The sequence below is a fragment of the Chlamydotis macqueenii genome, chromosome 2 (assembly GCF_036417535.1).
Source record: "Chlamydotis macqueenii isolate bChlMac1 chromosome 2, bChlMac1.mat, whole genome shotgun sequence".
NCBI lineage: Eukaryota > Metazoa > Chordata > Aves > Otidiformes > Otididae > Chlamydotis > Chlamydotis macqueenii.
The window spans coordinates 34,485,914-34,500,200 of record NC_141557.1 but is presented as its reverse complement, the minus strand read 5'-3'; the positions used below and the strand labels follow the sequence as shown (position 1 = coordinate 34,500,200).

The 14,287-nt window shown below is 36.3% G+C and overlaps 1 protein-coding gene across 2 annotated transcripts in view; it reads right to left on the bottom strand.

The window, feature by feature from the left end:
* Positions 1 to 446: 446 nt before the first annotated feature.
* The window catches only part of PALS2 (protein associated with LIN7 2, MAGUK p55 family member), a 57,257-nt gene continuing 43,416 nt past the window's right edge, over positions 447 to 14,287 (bottom strand). For both annotated transcript variants that reach the window (XM_086742525.1, XM_086742526.1), the window contains exons 4-12: positions 11,474 to 11,626; positions 10,710 to 10,937; positions 9,432 to 9,563; positions 8,065 to 8,164; positions 7,434 to 7,502; positions 6,232 to 6,393; positions 4,465 to 4,667; positions 3,922 to 4,050; positions 447 to 1,519 (exon numbers count right to left, since the gene is read on the bottom strand). In XM_086742525.1, coding sequence (XP_086598651.1) covers positions 1,343 to 1,519; positions 3,922 to 4,050; positions 4,465 to 4,667; positions 6,232 to 6,393; positions 7,434 to 7,502; positions 8,065 to 8,164; positions 9,432 to 9,563; positions 10,710 to 10,937; positions 11,474 to 11,626 — 1,353 coding nt within the window. In that variant the 3' untranslated portion in view covers positions 447 to 1,342. The remainder of the gene's footprint in view (positions 1,520 to 3,921; positions 4,051 to 4,464; positions 4,668 to 6,231; positions 6,394 to 7,433; positions 7,503 to 8,064; positions 8,165 to 9,431; positions 9,564 to 10,709; positions 10,938 to 11,473; positions 11,627 to 14,287) is intronic.

Below are 14,287 nucleotides of genomic sequence, written 5' to 3'. Positions count from 1 at the left end.
CAGCTGACATTGTAATATAAAATATGGTCACAAAAATAGCTATAGTCTTAGTGACAACCTAGATTTTCATTTTGTTCTTGTTAAGCAGAAATTTACATCAGCATACGTTTTGATTGATGAACTTGAACCTAATATGAATTATATTAATGAGCCTACTAAGGGGAGAACTGTCACGAAACAAAAGGAAATATGTTGTAAAACAAAAAAGTATAAACAACATTGCTTTTTAGCAGTAAGCTTCCAATTCACAAGCTATCTAATGAGAAATGCAATTAAAAACAATCTAACAAAAAGCACTGAAATTCCAGTACATCACTCTTAAAAATACAGCAGTTGATCACACACAAATATTCAAAAAGATAATCTAGAACCCAGCGAGATCTCGCAGGAAATTAAGCTACAAATCACTATACAAACATCAAACAATGTCCTAAGAAAAGAAAATGCCTTTTTTTTCTTTTTTTTTTTTTTTTTAAGCAATGTGTTTTCACAAGTGTGAATAAATAGTCCTAAACATTAAGCGTCACTGTACAAGGCTCCACATTATCAGGTTCTCTCTCAGGCTACTTCACCATTACTCAAATTGCACTGAATTACCTTGCCTACGAGCTTTCAACCATAACGGGCTAACAGGTTGGCTCCCAAGAACAGCTTAATAAGCGGCTTGCAAGGTGTTGCTTTACGTTATTTCGAGACAGGTATAAGGAAACCTACACAACAGTTGTCTAAATCAAGAGACATCAAGAATTTGAGAGACATCAAGAATGCACCAACATTATGCTGAAAGAAGCTGGAGCAATGGAGCTGTGTGTTGGTTGCTGCTTTTAATATTTAAAATTCTCCTCCCATGGAATTATTATTGTTTTAAAGAAGAAAACAACAAAACAAATCAGTGTTTGTTCCTAATAAGAGCTATAGACTTTACACCAGTTAAACACTGACGTTAATAAGTTTTACAAAAATTGTTTCAAGTATCCTTTTTTTAGTCACAGTGAAAATGTAAGACCAAGATGTAAATGTTGAAATGAATGACTGAAAGTTTCTTAGATGAAAAAGGCAAAGGTACTAAATCAAAACATATAAAAATGCTTAAACGCATTTCCTTCATGTGATATGAATAGAAAGGTTATCTGTAAAAAGTTAGAAAAATTAAAATAAATTACATATTTAAGTACACTTTCCCGTCAACATTTTTATAAAAATTCAGAATAGTGTACTTTTGAATATACAGAGAGTAAAAATGCACAGGTGCCGTACGTTATCATCAGTATCTACACAACGTCACATGAGCGTATTTGCTGCGGTTGATTTTATTTGTCACTTAAGCTCCTCTTGAGAAATCTCAATATACCCAGCTAATTGGGACCCATTGGGGTTCCAGCCTCAGTCTCTCGATAGCAGTCTGCAGCTTCTCGAAGGCTTTGTCGAGGTTGTCATTTACAATGGTCAGATCGAAATAGTGGTTGTATGCTCTCTGGATCCGTGCACTTTCATCCACTGTTTTTTTCAAATCAGTGTCCTGTTGAAGAAATTTTCAAGATTACTAAAAACGTAAGACTTGGCAAATTCTTATCAACACAGAAGAAGTATCCCTCCATTACATACTGCAACTATTTAAAACTATATATACTGAATACATTTTTAAAATAATGAAAGTTTTCATTCATAGCAGAACTTAAGCTAAAATGCATTGAAAGGCCTGAAAATGTTATGAGCTGTGCTAATGTTAAACATGGCAACCAAACGTTCGCAAGTCTTGCAATTTTTAAGAAGGTCAATAGAAGCACACGAACTTGGGCTGGTATGCACAACGGGCAGTTAATAATTTTGTATGTGCAACTGACAATCCAATCACAATAAAATTAATGCTTTAGCAATGACTGAGTCAGTCAGTTATGTAAATATATTTGTACCCTTTTTTGTTTCCACAGAAAGCACCAAAAAGTCCAAGAATTTACATCATTATGAAATGAAAGACAATGAAAGATATATTTCTCGTAGAATACAGCTCTAGAATACCTTATTGCTTTTAGAGGCTACATTTCAGCCTCTCACCTGACATCAGTTTCTCATTTGTAACTACTGCTGTATTATTCCAGTTCTGACATGAGCTGCAAAATATGCAGGAAATTTATATTCCTACATTATGAAGCCTTCATGAAGTGCTGCCACTGAGCATTTTTTTGTTTCAATAGTCCTACATACTTAGAAAATTCCTCTCCACTTCTGCACAAAAGCAATTTTTTTTGTAAGCAGTTACAAGATTTGTCCCCTTGACAATGTTTATTTTAGTATTTTCAAGTCCTGATACAGTTGTAAATATAAAACCCCAAATGAAACTGTAAGTTTGTGAATAGCCTTTCCTTCACAGTAAATGGAGGGGAGAAGCAAATGTAGCACCACGGGAACCAGAATTTTTGCAATGGAATGGCTTAAGATGCTAGAAATAACAGAGCCACTAGCAAGTAGAACATAATACTTTAAATTATATATGTTTTTCATTTGTTCAGGAAGTACAAGAATATGAAATGGGAAATCATACACTTTATACACACGTGCACAGAAATTATTTAGAATCTATATAAATATATACATGTATATTTTAAATGTAACTATCCTCTTTATTATTCATAAGGGCAAGGTAAAACAAAAGCAAGGACGTCCCTTAGGGAATCAAATATTAGGAATTATTTCATTATTTTATTTTATTTACAGGAAATTATTTTTATACTTGTCTGGAGAGTTTTAACCTTGCCTTCTTGTATATACATCCCAAAATTCTGGGTTCATTTGGCACAGGGAGGAAAGGCAGAGCACCCACAGAGAGACTATAACCTATAATAACTGGAATCCATGACTAGGACTAGACAGTCTCTCATACAGTTAAGAGAATGGGATCTCACAGGTTTGAAGAGGAAAAAAAAAACACAAACAAAAAAAAAGACACTAAAAATCCCATATTCATTTAGTGGAAATTAATCTATCTCCCATTTTATTGCTTTGAATGCCCCATCAGCATTATACGAGGTATTGCTACTATCTAAGCTGCAGCATTATCGTTGTGAGTTGTTAGCAAGCCGTGGCGTTTCTCAGATGGGGAAGTGGTACTGCTGAACACAGAGGACAGCTTTTTTAACTGTTCAATCTGGCTTTTTTTTTGCTTTGGTCCTGCAGCTGGGAAAGCTCGTGGCCATTCAGAATATTTATAATTTGCTGCACTGGATGAGGCATGTCTCATTTCCCTCTGCTACACAGTGTGTCTCAGAAAAGGAGAGAAGATCTTAATGACAAAAATGTGCCACTTCACTTTCCATGACAAATCCAAGGAACTTAAGGGGAAGAGAAGCTATTCAACACTTCTTATTCTGGCAGCTCCCATCCATTCTCAGTGCAGCATGTGCTGCGGCAGAAACAAGACCTAGTTGCATTCTGTTGTTGGTTTTGGTTCCGTTTTGTTTTATTTTCTTTTTAATGTAGGCTGCAATATCTTTCCTAAGGATTACAGATTCCATTTTTAAAGCATACTTGTCTAACACCACAAACTTGAACAAAACTTTTTGGAGGCAGAGATGGGGAAAGTGAAGGAAAGACATTTACATAAAAGAACAGTTCCCACCATCAAGTATCTACCATTTGCTGCAAATAATCAAAGGTGACGCTTCCCAAAGAACACATTGCAAGTAATTTCTGTAATCAACACTCCTCTGTAAGAGGTCTATTTTTAAGAAAAAAGCAATCTGCCTTATATATAGTATTTGATTAACTTCTACTAAGTAATCAGCAACAGTCTTGCCTAACTCTTTTAGGGACATTACTTTCAGAACAAATTCCATCTAAAATCAAAGGTAAAAAAAAAAATTAAAAGCAAAAGTCTAAGAACTTCTTGTTCAAAGCAAGTTAAATATGAAATACTCTGCTTACAGTGAGAAGTTTGGTTGTAATTCCAGCATCTACCACAGCCTTGTGCATAGCACGTAAAGTCTCCAGCTCTGGAGCAGCAATAAACACTACGTAGGGCATGAATTCTGAAGTCCTCAGTATTTTCAGGGCCTAGAAGCAAAGAAAAAGAAAAAAAAAAAACAAACCCTAAGTTTGAGAATGACTCACCACATGTCCCCAGTACTTAAGAGGCACTGCAAAACTAGTCTCTTACAATGGGCAGAAACATGTGTGAAGATTCTTATTTCTATTTTTAGAATACCTACAATGCCTTTTGAAATGCTCGACATCATTCTTCCCCTGGCTAAAAAGATTACTTTCTACTCCGCAAGACTCCCCTTCCATGCAGAATCTAAGTTGGTTTTTTTCCATCTTTCTAACTCATTCCAGCCAAGTGCCACAAATGCAAGAATCCAGTTGATATTGTAATCTTTAAATCAGATAAGAAGCCTTCAAATTTAAAAGCATACCTCTGCAACATTACTATACTCCTACACTTGTAGTGTAACATTATAAATGATATACCTGTGGATTCACGTCCAAGATGCAGGTCCTTCCTGTCTGAACAACTTCAAGGATGGAATCAATTTTGGTGCCATAAAGATTTCCTTCATATTCTCCATGCTCTAAATACCTGCCAGCTTTAATATCCATCTCCATTTCAGCTCGTGACACAAATCTGTATGCTTGTCCATCCTTTTCATCATCCCTCGGCTTTCGTGAAGTAACTAAAACAAAAATTTAAAATATAAATGGAATTATTTCTTTTTCTATTTGGAATACAAATGTGAAACTGGACTGCCTATTAATTTAGGGAGAGTATAATACACATTAATATACAATCATAATTGTTCCATATACAGTTTAATTAGTTATTCTAGTGTTCGTTTCAAAACTGAGCACAGCCCCTCTGGTTCCCTTTATTTCTATTCTTTCCCGTAAGCTGCTTACCCACTCATTTGCTTATTTCCTTTGTATTAGTCTTTCACACCATATACAATACTCATTCATGTCATCTTTTAAATTATTCACTTAATAAAATGATTATTTAAGTGACATGGAAGCCAAATGGGAATTTAACTCTCAAATGCTGGATGTACTTCTGAAAATAACTGAGCACACACAAAATCTGCCCCGCCTCCCAGACCTTAGCACATACTTTGCTCACTGTATTTGCCCTGTTATTCAGGATAGAACTACCTGAGCTAGCTATAAAGAAAGTTATCTTAAATATCAAAAGAAACCCAGCCACCGTAGCAGAATCTTAGTGGAGGCCAACTAATGCTGCTTTCCAGGACAACTTACCCTTTAAAGAAAAGTAAATTCACTGCAGAGAGATTAAAGCCAGTATTTCAGTAAAACACTAGCAGTCATCTTGGGTTTTGGCTACACTGTGCACTACAGACATTATTTAAGCAAGAAAGTGAAAATAAAATAAAATAAAATATCAGATTATTACTGACTTTGCTGTCCTGTCACCATATTACCTGCCCACTGCTTGCATTTACTCAGATTTGAACTCTAGAATGTATTAAACATAACAGCAAATGGATCCCTTTGGCAATACTTGTATCACCACTTGGTGCCACATCGCCACTTGGTGAGAACAATCTATCTAGGGTAGACTTCTCTAGTCAGCAGTCAAAAAGGAGGAGGCAGTTAAAAAAAGAAAAGTAAAAGATCTTGTGAATGAACAAAGTAACTACCTGGAAGAAAGGCAAGAAAACAATACATCAGTAAGGGAGGAGGTTTTTTCTCTGAAGCTGATATGGAGAAAAAAAGAAAGATCATGGACTTGAGGCTAGATGTATTAAAACATCCAATTATCATACAAATCTTGGAGATCACAAACACTTCCGTTTTATTGGAACTTTTTTGCTTTTCTCCTCTTTTCTAATACTAAAGTAACAATTTATAATGCCTACAGTGCTTCTACAGATGCAAAAACATGAACAGCAGACCTGAGAAACTCCACTGTTCATTAGAAAGACTACTAGGAACTCCTACAATCCCCTCAGTAAATGATGGTAACTGACATTGAAGAAACCCCATAGACTGAAATACCGCACGTACAAAAACTGATTTAACTGTTAGTTACAAATTATTTCACTGTCATCGTATGTTAATTCAACTGTCTGAGAAGATGAAGAACCTTCTGTTTTCCTACTCTATACAATTTTTATACACTGACAAAACTGCTCCTACTCTGAAACACTGCGAAAAACATCAGGTATTTTCCAGATAATCAAGGACTCGAAGTATGATATTACAGTAGGAATGCTGCCAACTTACATGGCACTGTAGTTCCAAACCTAGTAGGATTCAGCACTATAAACCTGTTCTTCAAACTTCTTCGCCCCACTCCTTGGGCTCCAATTAAAACCAGTGTTTTCCTCTGAAAAGGAGGCATTTTGGCTACCTCCTCATAGATCTGGATTTCATGACGATCAAATTCTACATTGAGAAATGTACAAAAAGTAGTTAATACAGAGTACTGTAAGAAAAAGAAATTAAACAGTCCCGCTATATATCAACAGATCACACTTGATTATGAACAGTACTGAAAAGGCATAAAGTCCGATACACACCTTCTTGCTTTAAATTGGTATGAGAATAAAATAGTTAACTCATGGACAACATAAGGTCAGATTATTACTTTTACTTCTAAGAAGAAAATTCAAGATTGATTAGAATGGGAAAACTGTGATTAACAATTAATGAGCTTTCACAGAATCATAAAATGGTTGAGGTTGGAAGGTATGTCTGGAGGTTGTGTGCTCCAACCCTTCTGCTCAACCAGGGCCACCTGGATATGGTTGCTCAGGACCACATCCAGATGGCTGTTGAATATCTTCAAGGAGGGAGACTCCACAACCTCTCGGGGCAAACTGTGCCAGTGCTCAGTAACTCTCACAGTAGAAAAAGTGTTTCCTGATGTTCAGAGGAAACCTCCTGTGTTATTGCTTGTCCCCTCTGGTCCTGTCACTGGGCTCCTCTGAAGAGTCTAGCTCTGTTCTCTTTGCACCCTCCTTTCAGGTATCTGTACACATTGATGAGATCCCTCCTAAGCCTTCTCCAGGCTGAACAGTCCCAGCTCAACCTTTCCTCGTAGGAGAGATGCTCCAGTCCCTTGGTCATCTTCATATGCCCATGTCTCTCTTGCACTGGGGAGGAACCCAGTACACGTCAGGTGTGGCCTCACCAGTGCTGAGTAGAGAGGAAGGACCATACCCCTCAACCTGCTGGCAACAAAGCTTTCACTTTTTTCCCCCTCTTTTAACACAATGTTCTTCTCTGACTTTCACCTACCCAAAGATGTACTCAGCATCACCATATCTTCACTGGTCACTATTGCTCTTAAATCACAAAAACTATTCTATCTATCAAATTTATAATAAAATATTTTACTGCATATCTTTCAGCTTTGGATACACTAGACTCTGCAAGCTTAGAAGCCTAGAAAACTTTGATTGATACGTAATATTAAGACATACCTGCATTTCTTGTTGTGAGATACATCATCTTTTTCTTTTTTTTGCTGCTTATTGTTCCGCAGAAAGGCCCTAGAAATAAAAATTGAGACATACTCATTGTTTTTGTTAAATGTGTTTTTCCAAAGCTTATTTACATGAACACATGCAAGTTTAGATTAATTAAATCTGCAAGGACTATTTTAGAATTTTATATATTATCAGGCAGAAGATTACATCTATTTTCACACAAATTAAATGGTACAGTAAGAACTGAACACAGAGAAAAAAATAATTTTCCTACAAAGCTTTGTAAAAAGCAGCAGAAAAATCCAAACATGTTTAATTTAGTAACTCTCAGTGCACACTACAAAAAACATAGTAAGAAAAAAAAGAGCAATTCTTATGCCTTTCCCACCTCATTTAGCTTTTCATTAGCAGGTGGCAAAACTGACTCATGTATCTATGAAGACTCAGCATAGACTTTAGCCTATGTCTAAAGGCTATGCTTTAACAGACTTAAAGCTAGAATAAGTAGCATTTCACAATATTCTGTGTATTCTCATATAGCAGCTTTCTCGTATCAAAGAAGGCAGGAAAAGCAAAGCAAATGGAGTCAGAGCAAAACTTATTCCTGAAATACAATAAATCTCACCTGAGTTATCCCAGTCCCTCCTAACAAAGGCCTTTCTCTTCTCTTCCAGGAACTGGCTAGGAATAAGCCCTGCACTTCCTCCTTCTTTGACATGACTAGCCTGGAAAAAGAAAAAAATAAAGATCATAGGTAACCTGTGAAATGCATTTTTCTCATTGACAAGGTGTTGACTGACTTTCACACTGCCAGAGTTTCTCAGTGGTGAGTATTGATGCATTTACTACTGAGACTTGGAAATTCAAACTCAAATGTGGATATTAAAATTCTGTCTTACAGTAACAGTATCTTGCCGTTAAGTATTAACATTCAGGAAACTTAATTAAAATAGACACAAATTTCATTACTGGTTCCCATTAAGTTAGTAAGGTCCTATAGCCATAAACTTTTGGCATCAAAATCCTAAAGAGAATTCTATGGCTCCAGACATTGAGCTCTCAAGTGACAAAATTCAAGACTTTCTAGTACACAGTACACTTATTTTGTATTCTTGAGCTGCTCCAAACAGGTTCTCGTGCAGCTTATTAACTGTCATTTCACAAACAGTGAATGCCATTAACATATGCCTAATCATTCCTTCAAGCTTTTTGCACTAACCACAGATTTAAAATCCTGGTAACTTAAGTATTTTGAGTAATGGAAATTTGGCTAAGTTTCTGTATAAAATAATTTCATGGCAAGCTCAATTCTCAGCAAACTTAACACATACAAACACACAGCTACAGAACGTTACACTTTTCTTCTCTGTAACTGCTTGACCTGTCTCTTGCTAACAGTAGCTGTTTGCTTTTCAGCTTGTATGCTTTTACCTATGACTAAAAGCAGGATAAACCATTAATATTTGAAATAGTGCCAAACGCTTTGATTAGGAACAGACATGTTACAGCTCACAGTCACTGACCACCAGTGTGGAAATAAAAGATACAGCTTCTCCAAATAACTATTTTCACCCCTCTTCAATCCATATGGTTAATTTCCCTCCTTCTATCCTCAACTCTGAGCACTCAGGAAGGGGTCCACTTCTTCCACAGTTGCTGTCAGGGAAGGCTTATCACAATTAATGTAAAACTTTCTGCTAAAAATTGTCCACTTAAACTGATTTTTGAATGTCTAGGCTTACAATACAAGAACAAAGACAAATAAATTGTAGTGACATCAAAATGAGTGTTACATATAGAATTTATACCATTCAATTTTCTCTATCATTTAAATTGTTAGTTACTCGCTATTAGCTTGAAATTGGATTGCAGTGTAAATCTTTTGTCTCACATCTATTGTTAAATGAATTTTAATTTAAAGAGTTTATTGTTAAGGCAACTAGTGAAGCTTTTAGGTTTTTTGTTTTTTGTTTTTTAAATATTTTTACCAACCTGCCACCAATTTGGATCTTCCCGGTTTACAATCTGAAGAATTTCTCCTTTAGAAAATTTCAAACCTGCTTCTTTGCATGGGATGAGGTTGTCATTATATGGATTATAATCAAAATGACACTTCACAAAGACCTGAAATGTGTAAAAATTTACAAAGCTTAAACAAAATACATTCTTGCTAATTTATCTGTCAAACTGTAGTAATGTCTTTACCTACAGCATAAAAAGTTTGACATGATCAAAGTAGCATTTGGCAAGTAAAATACAATCTATGGAAAAAACTGACATATACCAGCTGAGAGAGTAGAAATTATCAGTAGTGCAAACCTTGGCTGAAGGAGCTTAATGATAAAAATAAAAAGCCAACTCTTCTATTTGGACAGTGTATTACAAAACACTCAGTTTTGCATTTCAGTTTATACAACTCAATTAGTATTCTGACTTTAAATTACTTAAAAAATATAAAAAAATTCTCAGAACGTGAGCACTGTATTCAAGGTTTGTGGAATCTTAAGAATTAATTTTGCTGTGAACTTAACAATTTAAAACAAACAAGATATGTCACTGCTCAAGACTCAAATTTGATGTAGGGGAAGAAACAGTAAGTTGCACCAGTAGACTGAAAACATATTTGACTTTTCTACCAGGTTGGGGAGCAAAGGACGCAGTGCATCTGCCTCAAACACAGCAGATCCCCTCAGCATCCGCTCAATGTAAGCGCAGTCCATTATAGTCATGGGCATGAAGACCCGTTACGTGAAGGAGTGTCTTAGAAGATGTTTCTAATGCACTGATTTAGAGCAACAAGTTAGTGCTGCAGTGCAAAAACTGACAGCCTAGAGCAACAACAAAGGAATAGCCACCATCCAAGTTCCTACTTAAGTCAGCGAGTTCATGCTCCAGATTACTTGGACACTGATCATGTTATAAACACACACAGTTCACTGCAGTTTTAGTGTGATCATGGCTACGTCACCAGAGGTCACTGGATGTCAAAGAAACATGCTTTATATGTAGTATACAAATGCTTATCGATCTTAGATGCTAATTAGAACTTTTTAGGCAGACATATTAGGCATGGTATTAATCTACTGAATAAACCCTTTTCCAAAATGTTCTTAAAAGGTGAACGCAGGTCTCAACATTTTAGCCTTCCTGCTAGCATTAAATACACAAAATAATAAAAATATGTATAATCCAAAATCTTAAAATAATCTTATGTGACAAAGTACCAAGTAGAAATTCTTTTGACAGAATTGTTAGAAATGTGCTACTGACCTGTTGAGGAATAACAGTGTCTCTGTAGCTGGGAAGAATCTTCAGAGTGACACTGCCGCTAATATTTTTCAGCAGTTCCTGCAATTCTTTTGGATTGTTTCCAACCTCATGGCCATTCACCTCTTTAATAATGTCACCTACATGCAGAAGACCTTGTCGATCTATCATTCCGCCATGAAGAATTCGTGCTATTACCAGATCATTGTTTTCAACTCTAAACGTAACACCCTGAAAGAGTATGTGACACCTAGTTTACCACTGCTTGAATTTCAATTTCATTTTACCATTATCTCAGGCAAAAATATACAGCTATGGAATAGCCTATCTACTCCAATGAAAAGAGACAGTAAGTTATTAGTAAGTTACTACAGTGTAAGAGTTCCTAATACATAGATAAGCATCAGGTGACACAAAGGTGCTTTCAGGCAAGGTTTTCATACTTCAACAATGACTGTATTGTTCTTGATTGCATGCAATCCTTTCATTTTGTATCAGGACCAAAGAGATGTTGTGTTACTCAGTTACGCTAGTAAGTCATTCAACCTAGTGACTGCCTATTCACTATCCCATCATTTCTTAAAGAAAAGAGGATGGACAGCACACAAATATATTCTTATTTCAACCTCTCAATACTGATTCTATCACCCAGTAAATTATACTACGTAATAATGGAAAGAATTAAAACATAATGCAAGAAATTAGGCACACACAAACACTTTCACGGGCACTTCAAATTCAAGACACACTCATCTTCAATTACTTACCAGTGGTTCTCCTGCTCTTTTGTGAATTCCAAGAATACGAATAGCATCTACTGGAACAATCTGGTTGTTCACTGAAGAATTATTGACTTCTGGGCTAGAAGGAGGGGAATCATAACATTTTGAAGCCACAATATCATGTGCTTCCAAGAGTGACTGTAAAGACACAGAAAAAGCTTTTTTAAAATAATGAAATAACCATTTGCAAATGAATTTAGTACTGAATTACCACTGAAAACTGCCCTTTTGGGACCAGACCTTAAAACTCTTACTTCACATGGAATGGAGCAAAATTTCACTTTCATGTTTGTATGAAATACAAGTACTCACATGGCCTGATAAGCCTACTGTCTTGGCATATATACTTTCTTTTCTAAATACAAATGCCTCTTCTTAAGGAAGCATAGGAGAAATGTAATGACTTTGGGAGGAATATGTGAACTTGCGGGGAAGAAGATGGAAAAAGCAGTACCTAAAATAGTCTTTCACCTAACGAGATAGTATCTGAGCAAATGTTTAAAGTAAATGAACAACCCACTGCTAAAAAAGTGAAGATAACTCTTCATTAGATACTCATGTCTAATGTAATAAAATTTTCCTCCATAGTAATTTGGAAGTAACTGTAAATTAAAGATAATTGCCAGTATGAAAAGATTTTTAGCAATCTGCAGAATGAGTGCTTTCTGCTTGCATAAAGCCAAGGCAGAATTCTAGCATCAAATGTATCCAAGTTGTCTTCCAAAAAGTTAATTCTGTCAAGGGCTCAAACCTTACAGTTAATGGAGTTTTCACCAGTCCACATAAGTATAAACCAAAAAGGAAGAGATCCAAATAAATATAATAATATTTGGAAGACAGTGCAATTTAGACTACAACCACCATAAACGGCATTTTAAGATAAAGCATCCTGTAGCACAGAGAGTCTCACTGACAGATACAGTAAGAGGAAAAGAAGCAAGTAGAGGAGATGCCTACTAGGCCTCAAACAGTGACCTGATGAGGTATGGTCTCACTGACTGCTGTCAAATAAATAGCTAAAGAGAAGACACAGAGGACATGACATCATAGGGACTATCATTGCTAGTGACACGCACATGCCAGAGGAAGACAGCAAAGTACTACAAAGTAAAGCTGGTGAGCAGGCAACATTTAAGCAAATTCAACAATTTTGCTATGCAGTATGCTCCATCCTTCTGTAAGTCACCTCTAACGTAAAAGTTGTGCAACCATATTAGTTTAGTGCTAAGCTCAACGTGCAAGCCCTCAAAGTGTCACAAACCTGAACAGTCATTTTAATCTGCCCATTACACAATGACCTTGCTGATATGTCAACTTGAAGTTAGGAGGAGGTACTAATTCACCAATTCCGTCCCTGCCATTAAGACTGTAAAGACAGCTGCTTATTGTGGCTGCTCTGATACTGTGGACAGAAACCAAATCAAATTAAATAGGAAAAACAATCATTTATTTAAATCAAGCAGCTGTCAGATGGTAGCAATTTCTAATTTGTCATTATCCAAGACAGATCCAATCCAGAAAACAGGAGAACAGATCTTTGTTAGCCAATGTTTGCAAGCAACATTTTTGGATCTTTCTACATTTCCAAAATGAAACCAATTAGCATCAACTACACATTTTAACACATTACCACTGGCAAAACCAGGTAGATGCAGCAGTACGATACTTCCAGTTTTCTCTTTTGGTCACATGCTAGAACAAATTGTTCCCAAACTTTCTGGCCACAAACCACTATTTTTTTTTTCATGGAGCCTTATACATAACCATGCTTGTATAGCCTCCTGCCCTTAATGATCATATAATTTGTGGATTTTAATCTGATCCACAGTCAAAAAAGACTACTAAGTAAACAGTCTGTGCCATCCTTTGCAAACTAACATGCTCTGTAGGATTCTTCAGTTCTCCTGTCATCCACATTCTCATCCTATTTACTCACTCTGTTTCATGGATAAGCATGAATTCTTTCAACTACTACCTAACCGTCTCTCAACCACAAAATCTTTTCCCTGCTATTTACACAATGGCACAAAAGGACTACAAGGGACGTAACATTGATCCTGCAATTATAAAATGGTTTCTTTAAGAAAAGTAGTTTATTGGTTTCCTTAAAACAAGGCACAGTTAATTTATTACCTTCCCATACCTAACTGTCAGTTCTGAAACTCAAGAATCTATACCAGTTTTACAAGAATGTTTCCAGCCAGCCAGGTGACTGCACATAGTCCTGAAGAACACTTAAGCAAAGCCAGCTGGCAACAGGAGCCATGTGTCTGTATCCACTGTCGGACTACTCTCCAACATTTTATGTTACTCAGTTACTTTCTTATTTCAGTAATACAGTCGAGTGAGTAATCTGCGAAATACAGTTGCATGAACTTCACTTGTTTCTTTCTTACGATATCGGAAAAAGCATTATCCCCTGCTCCTGCCACTCCAGAACTCCCCTGGAATCTGACCTTTCCCATACTGGCACTAGAACTCTTAGAAAACCACTGCCAAAGTCTGCAAAACAACATGGACTGAATAAGCAACACCCATGAAACAGTGCTAAGTTTCCTCTACACAGCATGTATAAACAGGATCAGCTGACTATCCAAGACTGGATAACTGTGGAAAGGTTCTCATGGAAAAAATGGCTATGTTGCTGGAATAAGGCATTTAGAAGAACTCTCTGTGTATTACAAGAGATACCACACAATGGACATACAGTCCTGTGGCAGACAGTATGGACCCTCTGTGCAAGATACTGTCATAAAGTAATCCATAAACTTAGAAAATATTGACTTCTTTACAGTAGTT